The following is a 9,569-nucleotide window of genomic DNA, read 5'->3' as shown; positions in this document are numbered from 1 at the left end:
AGTAGTCCAACCCCGAGGTAAGATGCAAATTTTCAGTTCAGACACAAATATTTTTTAATTATCCTCAATGTCTGAGGCAAAGTGAAAGAAAATAGTTTTTCTTGTTTTATTTTTGTTAATATTAATAATAAATGAGTATGAAATGCACTGTGCATTTGACTCCTGCTGTGAGTCTGCACTGGAAAAAGCGTTATAGATACAGGATGAGGAAATGTAGTTTTAAAACTAAAACAGAATTATTACTTTGATTTGCAGCTGTAAAATCAATGTGACATGCTTCCATTCCCAAATGGCACGAACAAAAACAATTGTGTTCAGATGAAACCAATAAGGTTCTGGCTGCAGGAACAAGAATTGCTTAGCTGTACATAAAAAAAGACTCATTGGAGCTTGTTATGCTCCTAAATTACATCTGCAAATTAAATAAAATATAATTAATATAATATGCCAGCAATATTAGATATATATTTTGGTTCAAAATACGGTTAGTTCCTGTCAAAAAATTTGCTCTTTTGGAAAAATTAAAAATATCGAATGTAAAACAAAATATTTTAGCCTAATTCATATAAAAGTTTTTTTTTCTTTTACCTTTTTTGTTATCTCATAATAATTTGAAATTTTCCTGTAATGTTCTGTTCCATAATGCCTCCAGGGTAGATTCAACTTGTTTCAGGCCTGCCCCCTAGTGGTTCCATTTAATACTACACTCGGAAATAATTACATAATCCCAGAATTGAATGCACTTCTTATGTAATCTCTTACGTTTTCTAAAAGAGCTAGTTGTACTTTTCTTTGTGGATTAATTTCTGCTTCCTACTTTTACATGAAAATAGTAGACATGTGTTTTCTAGCATTTGTGAAGCAGATACTGCTAAATTAATGCTTTAACACCCAAACATGCAACACACCCTAAAAACGCTGATTACAATGGCAGCTACCAACCATTTTTCCACCACATTGTTTGATAAAATGCCAAACCCATTTTCACCCTTCCCTTCGAAATGATCCGTTTCCGTTCAGTCTTAAGAATTGGAGTTCTTCCATATTTCTCATTGCTTTATTGTCAGAGTTTGGAAAATAAAATAAAAATAAGTCAGCATTACTGATGAATGGTAAAGCCCATTTTTTTTCATTGCAAACATTTATTACATATTTTTTTTATGATGCAAACAACAGCAAGTCCCATCCTTGTTGGAACAGCTCATCATCGATTCATGAGGGAATGAAAGAGACACAAAGGGACACAAAGTGTGTTATGCGCACTTCAGTTACTTTCAGTTTAAAAAACAAACAAAAAAAACATGACAATCGTATCTTGTTGGAAATTTTGGCATCTTCTTCCCTCCTTTTTTGTAATTGGTCATTTAAAAAAAAAAAGAAAAGAAAAACAAGGCATGCATAATATTCTGGTAATGCACATACATCAAAAGGATACCACTTCTAAATACAAAATCTATGGATGGTGTTCATGTAGATTTCATAGACATGGTTCCTTTTCTTCAAGGTGTTTCCTGTGTGTCCTCTGGTCTTTACCTGGTCAGAGCAGAAAGACACACTTGTAGTCTGACCTTCAGTATACGGACTAGATTTTACAGCCACGCCCCTCCTCAGATTTACTGGCTTTTAAATGCATCGAATAGACGGTGTCATTTCCTATATATAAAAAATAATAAATCTTTCTATAAGTAATACTTTGACCCCATGCTTTTGTTTACAAGGGAGCCCAATGGCTTTTTGCACACACATAGCTACTCTGCCTCGAAGACAGAAGCCTGGAGCTAAAGCATTTCAAGCCTACCAAAGACATGGATTTCATTAATTTTAGGATGAGAAAAATGTTCATTTAAGCCGCATCAGTGATCTAGGTGTTACAGATCGAGAGGAGGAGGAGAAAATAAAAGAAAAAAAGAAAAAGCACTGGTTAAATACAATTTTGAATGAACTCTTTACTGTTAAAAAAGTGTACTGCAACACATCCAACTATGCTGCGCTCATCATTTGCTCAAGCGGAGTTAAAGAGGAGGAAAAGGCTTTAAGGACTGCTGATTGATCAGTGGAATCATATACAGATTTACAGTTAGAATGCATCCATCATCACACTCAACAGATGGCAGGAAGGGAGGGACAGACGGCAGCAAACGACCAACACGATATAGAAAAGATTCATTCGCTTGAATGTGAACGTCGTTTGCCGTGGAGCCAATGCTGCCCTCTAAATAAAAACAAAAAAAGATAGATGACGATGAACGAACAGATGGGAATGCTGCAAGTGCAGAACCAAATATTCCACCAATAAAAGTCTATTGGGATCGAGCTGTACTGGCTGTTCTGGAAGTGAACGCAGACTTGTTTTAACCAAAGGTGGGGTTGAGTATGACGGTTCTGATGGTAACGGCGGCTGGATTCGGCGCCCTGTGGTTGGTGGCGCTGCCTTAATTGCTTTAGTCGATGTACTGGGAGAGCCAGCGGAAGCCCTCGCCGTAACCCTGCCTCTTCAACACGCTGCACATGAACACCTCCAGTGGTCTCGTGTTCAAATCCTTCAGGGGAATGTTGCCCTAGGAGAGGAAATCCAAGAAACATCTTTGAACATTTGTTTGTTTGTTTTTAAACACACTTTTGTTCAAGAAATTAAGAAGATGAGGCTCAAAATGACATTTCTGAGTATGTCTCTGTTGAAATCACTGTAAATCAGGAGCAGACCAAAAACAGCTGATTTATGATGTAGAAAACATGCTGGCTGGGTGACAAGCTTCCTGCTCCAAGCTCTGCAACGGGAAGGGGAACGGGGGGCGGGGTTGAACAGTCCTGCCCACAACTCAGAGGATAATTTCTAATGAAATACTGCCGCTCTGCAGAAACTATGTCCAAAAAACACAACAACAAAAGTTTTTCAATGGTGGCTAACAGCAGCAAAATCATAATTAAAACACCACTGGAAACATTTTAAAGTAGATCAGAAGATGAACGGAGTGGAACTTTAAAAGAATAATGAAAGAAAATAAGTGAAAGGCCAAAAATCTCACTTTGCTTTTCTGTATTAAATGTGAAAAAAGCTGCACCTTGACAAATGTTTGTGTTTCACAATGATCAAACAATAGTAGGAAGTGTTTACGGGGATCCTCGAATGCAGCGCGTTCCCCTTCCACTCCTAACAGCGTTTCAACAAAGAAAACTGCTAGAACATTATGGAAGCCGAGGCTTTTTCTAAAAAGATTTATGGTTAAGTGAAGAAATGTGAACTTCTGTGAGAACGTCCACAACTGTGAACTGCACAATGTAGCAAATGTTTCCAACAGACGTCTTGATATTGACATTTTTGGACGTTCATGACAGATCTCTCTCTCATGATGAAGCGTTTTGTCTTTGCAGTTAAAGAACTACATCACTATCTGGGTGTTATTTTAGAATAATGATAATAATAATTACAGAAAGAATATCTCCAACGCTTTGACTCTCAAATCAACCAACAGCAAGTTAACTAAAGAAGAAAATAGCCTCAAATTTCTTATTTTTCACATACCAACTACTCTGATTTGTGTTTTAAGCAACGACTGACTGTTTCAGGAAGGACTTAGTGCTATAGATAGAGCTAGATATTAGAGGTTTCTTTTGACTGCGTACTGACCTTCCCTGTTGTATGTCCGTATAATCCAAACCTTTCCCTCAGCCGCTCTTCACTGATGGCATCTTGTCTGTCGATCTTGTTGCCCAGGATTAGGATGGGCACGTTTCCGATGGTCTCATCTGTCATTAATGCCTGTGCAGATTGATGGGGGTTTCATTGCCAACATCAATAACAGTGTTACTTTAAAAGACAAAGCATTATATTACTGAGTATTTAGTTTTCTACTGAAAGTGTTTTTTTTAGAGCAATGGTGCTTATTTGAGATATTTTCCAGAACTGGGTGTTCATATTAAGAAATGCAAGATAAAAGACACAATTTTGCGCAAATAATCAAGTTACAAAGGCATGAAAGCCTTTATCTCCTCATTCAGAAAACTGTTTTGTTCTATTAAAGTTGTTCAACGTAATTTTTAAAACAAATACAATGAAATAAATTATTCAATTTTCTAAACAAAAAAGAGGGAAAAAAAAGATGTCCTCCAATTTATCTTAAAAACTGAGGCATTTAAACCAGCCACAGGAAGCACATGTGACGCGCTATTACAGGATTTTCAAAACGATAAATAGTTTGCTCCAACAGCAAAAGATGCTAAATGAATGATCCAACAAAGTGTAAAAGTCCAATCTCTGCAGAATTCCCATCACTCTCTGAAAATGAAACAACACGGTTCTTCAGAAAGTAAAACAGGAACTCTTCACATAAATTATTTAACAGTGTATCATATCTCAAAAACATTAAAGTAAAGTAAAACAGGACTGGTAAAATATTACATTTTAAATGTGACCCAATGTTAAGGCACCAATACAATATGGCCATATTTTAAGAAATATTTGTTAATTCTTCTAACCTACAACAATCCCATGTTTGCAGGAATTCCTGAAAGCAGATGGAGTAAAGTGTGGTATGGATGGAGGGCGAAGCTTCTTACATCAAGCTCTGTTTTGGATTCAGTCAACCTGTCGGGGTCTGCACAGTCCACCAGGAAAACGATGCCGTTGATTGCAGGGAGGTAGTTTTTCCACACTCTGCGGGCTACAAAACACAAGGAACATTCGACGATCGGTTCATTTCAAAAGACACAGCTAACAACTAAGACACAACTAACTACACTGCTGGATTTCTATTAGCACATGTAAAAAAGCGTGAGGACAAAAACTGTACCTTGTTGGTGACCTCCGAGGTCAAAGGTGGTGAAAGTCATGCCAGCAATCGTCAGCTCTTCTGAGGCTGAAAAACCCAACATACCAGCAAATCAGGACTGAGTGTATCACTGAAATTCACTCTTACACCAACATTTCCATGTAAACACCATTTTTTGTGGTTTTTGCATGAATAATCTTTCAAATCCTAGCTGAGTGAGCATGTGCAGACATGGACGTGTGAGAGAAAGAAGAACCAGCTCACTTGGGTGTAAAGTTGGCACATGCTGTCCCAATCTGTCATCTTTGAGCATGTGCAGTAGCGTTGTTTTGCCAGCATTGTCCAGGCCAAGAAATACTAACTTGCCGGATTTCTTATACAGTCCTGGGGACCAAAAAAGAAAAAAAAAAAAAATGTTAGAAATCGTTCATTCGATTTTACAAATTCATAACATTTCATTTAAAAGCGTTTTTTGATTAAATATTTAAAATATTCCATAAATAAAAATTAAACTAAACTTTCTGAAGATACTTTTTACTGTCTTAATATTTTCCTTTAAGAATAAAAAAATACAGTTTTCACAGATTAAAACACAAAAATGAAAACTACTTTAATAAAATCAAATAGTCTAATTTTTTATCTCAAAACCGACATTTTATATACCATTTCCTTTATATGTCTAATACATTACTAGTAATGTGCGCTAAAGAATGCATATGTTAAAAACCAGCTATAAATTAAATGGATTAGATATGACAACACAAACAGCACTTTAACACAAAGTCCACAGCTAAATGAGATCATCTGTGAATAGAAGGTGGCAGGACTTTTGCACTCCGTCCTGCTTTTTCATGCTCTCCTCTTTCCACACAGACAGTCATGACCTGAATCTCATGTCTCCGGAGATCATGGAGAAAAGACGACCACACCGTCGCTCATTTCTGTTATCCTTTCAATAACAGTAGAAAGGAAAATTCAGGGGTATTACTTTACCTCATAAATAAAAGCTGCCGACTAAACATCATGAGAGCTTCAAAACCATATGTGGAGAGGTATTTTCAATGACTCTACAACAGTACCAAACAATTGCCCCCCACCCAGCTGAGTGACTGAACGTCATGGTTGCTAAAGGAGGTGGGAACGAAGGCCACTCCTAAGTCAACTTTCCTGATGCTTTTATGTTTACTACTCTGAGTCAGTCCAGTGATATCCAGAGGATTCACCAGGGTTTTGATAGTCAGCTCTCCTGGATGTCGTCATCACTCGGAGCAGCAGAACGTAAGCCGTCAAACTGGAAGAACTGGAACTCCAGTAGCTCAATGAATAACTGGGACAGTGCATGATGCTGCATGTTGTCTGTTTCTATGCCATTCAAATGTGCAGATTTATCACAGACAAAATACGTCGGAAGGATTAGTCCACTCAGAGTTGAGTTTTTGGGGCTGTTACTGAACAGCAACAACACAAAATGTTGTTTGGGTGAAACATTTTATTTTCAGAGAGGGATTTATTGGCTTAAAAAAAACCTCATGTATGGATTTATTTCCCTTCTTGAAAACTTTGCAAACATGTTTTCTTTTGTCAACCGTTTCATTTGGCAAAACGTACAATTTTAGACAACTATTATCTTGTTAATTCAAACTTTAAAACATTTCAGACTGAGGCACAAAGTAGTTTCAGATCACTTGGTTTGCACCAAAAACCATAAATAAACCCATACCAGAAAACTATATTGTGTCAAACTGATAGCTTTGACCTTTGAACTACAGGGATGATATCATCAGGACTTACCTAAAAACTGTAGTACGCTATTGAAACCGCTATAAATCCAATCAAATAGGAAGGACATATCCGGAGCTGTTGAATCCTAAAGGAAAAAGGAAACAATTCATTTAAATACTTTTAATGTTGTGGTTTGTTAGTACTTACAAACGGACTGGGAAAATACAACTGAAATTGTTTAACACAAAATAAAATACTAATAAAGTTATGCAAAAAAACCAAAACAAGACTAAAATAAAACTTTCTGCCACAAAATTTGCATTGACTCAACTAGTTTCCACCTCCGCTGCTTTTACAATGAATGACACAGCTAGACTACCATTTTCACAGAAAAAATATTTATAAAGTTAATCAGCTAACATAATAAACTTAAGGCCACAAAGTCAACTTTAAGAATAACAGATCTCAACTCCATAAAATGTCAAAGTTGAGTTTAAACAGACAACTGCAGAAAGGTGGATAAAAGAACCAGCTGCCTCACTTTTACCCAAAAGTAAGAAATGCGTCTCAACTCAGACAAGAACCAGAAACTGCTGATAAAAAAAACAACACAAGATTTAAATTCCTGATCTCAAAACACCCAACAATTCTTTTAAAGCCAGTGAGAGATTTGCTCGTCATATCCAAGGATAACAGCTATTAAACCCAGTTTTGCTTATCTAGAAAAAAAAGTGTCTTAAAAATTACACTTAAATTGGCCTCTACTGAGTTAATTCCTCCTTTTTTAGAGAATAAAAATCATCGTGGTTTGTTCACGGTAGTGTTATTCTCTAAACAAATGAACTGATTCTGTTACTGTGATGGTCGTTAAAATGCTGCAAGGCGGAGGTGGAACCACAACAGTTGAAATAAGACATGATCCTAGAAGCAGAGGAAACTTTGCCATAAAAAGTTAACCAGTTTCATGTCACTTCCTACCTACTTTTAATCTCATAGATACAGAGGTATCAGAACGTAGCAAGCTGGAACCAACCTCTAACCCCACTTGCATAACATGCAAACCTTCTACAGGGCTAAAGTATAGGGCAGGCAAAGGTCAACATCAGAAGACAGTTACAGCGCTCCTCATCTGCTGTCACTGTCCAGACTTCACATATGGGCTTTAACAGTGGGTGGGATTACATTAAAAGGCTATGCGCGTGGCTATGTTGTAGCAAATGTTAAACAAAACCAATTCCTGGGCTGACCAATCAGGGCACGAGCAGAATGGCCGTACAGGAACTACTTTTTTTTTTTTTTTTTTTTACAAGAGAAGTATGGGTTGTTGTTTTTTTTTGATGCAGAACAAAAGTGACATACAGCAAAAGAACAAGAAAAAATAAGCTGTACATCAAATGTTCAAAATAAACACCAGGGGATATACAAGCAAAAAAATAAACTTACACTAAATTATACAGCTGAGCAAGGTGATACGTTTTAATAGCTTTTTTGTTTGTACTGGGGGAAGGAACTACTTTTTACCAACTCTTTCTACACCTGACCACTTTAAATGGTCGTAACAGCAACTTTTAACCTGGTGAAACGTATTCAGTTAACATGTTTGAAAAATAAAATAAAAAAAATAGGGAGCACACTTGTTCCTCTCAATTCATATTCTATTAAAAGTACAACGAGTACAAATGGAGAATAAAGTAAAATTCTACACTACTTTTAAAAACTTGTCTTCAATTAGAACATAAGTCAGTTTATTCACTTTTGAGACTTTTGTCAAAAAGGTTATGGGCGTTAAATTGGACACTTCTAAAGCCACAAGTATTAAGGCCATACTCTAAATCAAAATTTGACACCCTGCTAAATCAGTGGGGAGGAAAAGCCTTTTCAAAATTCAGTAATCTGATTACAATTGGTAACTAAATGGGATATATGTGTGGTACACAGCAATCTGTCCACAAGTCACAGTCAGACATCGAAAAATACTTTTTCTAAAGTATATTTTTGTTTCTGAATGACGTGCTAGATTTATTTTTACCTTTTTTCTCCCCTAATTTTCGAAATATTGAAAAGAACCAACGGTCATGTAACAAACCGACACAAACGCAACGACAGAACCTCCGACGAAGTCCATTTTTATAGATTTACCGAAGCTGATGGTTTTTTATTCGGGGTTTTACCGGCTAACGGGCAGGTTAGCTGGCGGCTTCAAGCTACGTGTCATATTCTGAAGGCGACGTTGCAGTGTGCTAGCCGTTTCGGCTAACCACCAGTTAGCAAGAAATACTGTTCGTTGATGTATTAGACGTGAGGATTTGCCGGTGTTTTCTTCGAAGAACGTGTCGGTTTAATTGTAGAAACCATTAGGTCAAGTTGTTTTAATATTTATTGTAAGTTTAGTTCAAATAAGCAAGTTAGGTCCACTTGGTGTTAGCTATAGTAATGTAGCATTTTAGCTACCGGGATAACTTGCTAGCAGCGAAGCCGAAGGCTCGCGACCGAACCTTCCCTTTTTTATCGTTATTGAAGAGGTAAAAACGAATCACTTACCCGTTTTTAAGTGTAGATAGAGTTACCGAGTGTGTTCGTTCAAACAACCATATAAATCAGTCTTTCAGTGAAAAGGGAGCCAGTGAGATGCCAGGTCTTCCTCACCCCTTTCGTGTTTTGTTGCTGAGACACGACACTGCAATGGCTGTCCAACAACTCCCCAAAACTCTGCCCAGCCGCTTCCTGTTTATGTTTCACAATCAGCTTTCCGACACTGCTCAGTTTACTCCATAACGACCCATTTCACAATTAATTTAACTTAAGTATTAAAATTAATAAACGTTAATTAAAATATTTAATCACACACATGCAAAGTTTGATTTTATTGATTATTATTATGACCAACAAGTTATTTTTCTGGTTTCGCCATTTTATTTTATTTTATTTCATTTCATTTCATTTCATTTCATTTCATTTCATTTAACAAATTAAAATGAATTGATTGCCAGGAGGGATTCAACACACCTAGTTCAGGGTAAGAAGACTAATTTTGGTGAACCAGCAGTTTGAAATATGTGAAATACTTTTCTTGTTAAA

The 9,569-nt window shown here is 36.7% G+C and overlaps 1 protein-coding gene across 2 annotated transcripts; it reads right to left on the bottom strand.

The window, feature by feature from the left end:
• Window positions 1-1,041: 1,041 nt before the first annotated feature.
• On the bottom strand, window positions 1,042-9,229 carry sar1b (secretion associated Ras related GTPase 1B). Of its 2 annotated transcripts, none has more exons than XM_023962388.1 (7): window positions 9,033-9,229; window positions 6,561-6,636; window positions 5,034-5,153; window positions 4,791-4,856; window positions 4,558-4,661; window positions 3,629-3,760; window positions 1,042-2,558 (listed from the first exon to the last, which is right to left on the bottom strand). In XM_023962388.1, exons 2-7 carry the CDS (start codon window positions 6,616-6,618, stop codon window positions 2,442-2,444), a joined length of 597 nt encoding a protein of 198 aa, XP_023818156.1. In that variant the 5' UTR covers window positions 6,619-6,636; window positions 9,033-9,229; the 3' UTR covers window positions 1,042-2,441. The 2 variants fall into 2 exon arrangements, with proteins under 2 accessions (XP_023818156.1, XP_023818157.1); XM_023962389.1 differs by having other exon boundaries at window positions 9,138-9,156.
• Window positions 9,230-9,569: the final 340 nt, after the last annotated feature.

This window comes from Oryzias latipes, chromosome 14 (genome assembly GCF_002234675.1).
Source record: "Oryzias latipes chromosome 14, ASM223467v1".
NCBI lineage: Eukaryota > Metazoa > Chordata > Actinopteri > Beloniformes > Adrianichthyidae > Oryzias > Oryzias latipes.
The sequence above is the reverse complement of the archived record's forward strand: the minus strand, read 5'-3'. Positions and strand labels throughout refer to the sequence as shown.

Excerpts from the sequence above, each read along its gene's own strand:
- sar1b (XM_023962388.1), bottom strand. The coding sequence starts at position 6,618 with ATGTCCTTCCTATTTGATTGGATTTATAGCGGTTTCAATAGCGTACTA. Across the intron at positions 4,857-5,033 it reads TGTGCCAACTTTACACCCAA|CCTCAGAAGAGCTGACGATT; the intron begins GTGAGCTGGTTC and ends TGGGTTTTTCAG. Across the intron at positions 3,761-4,557 it reads AATCCAAAACAGAGCTTGAT|GCATTAATGACAGATGAGAC; the intron begins GTAAGAAGCTTC and ends CAATCTGCACAG.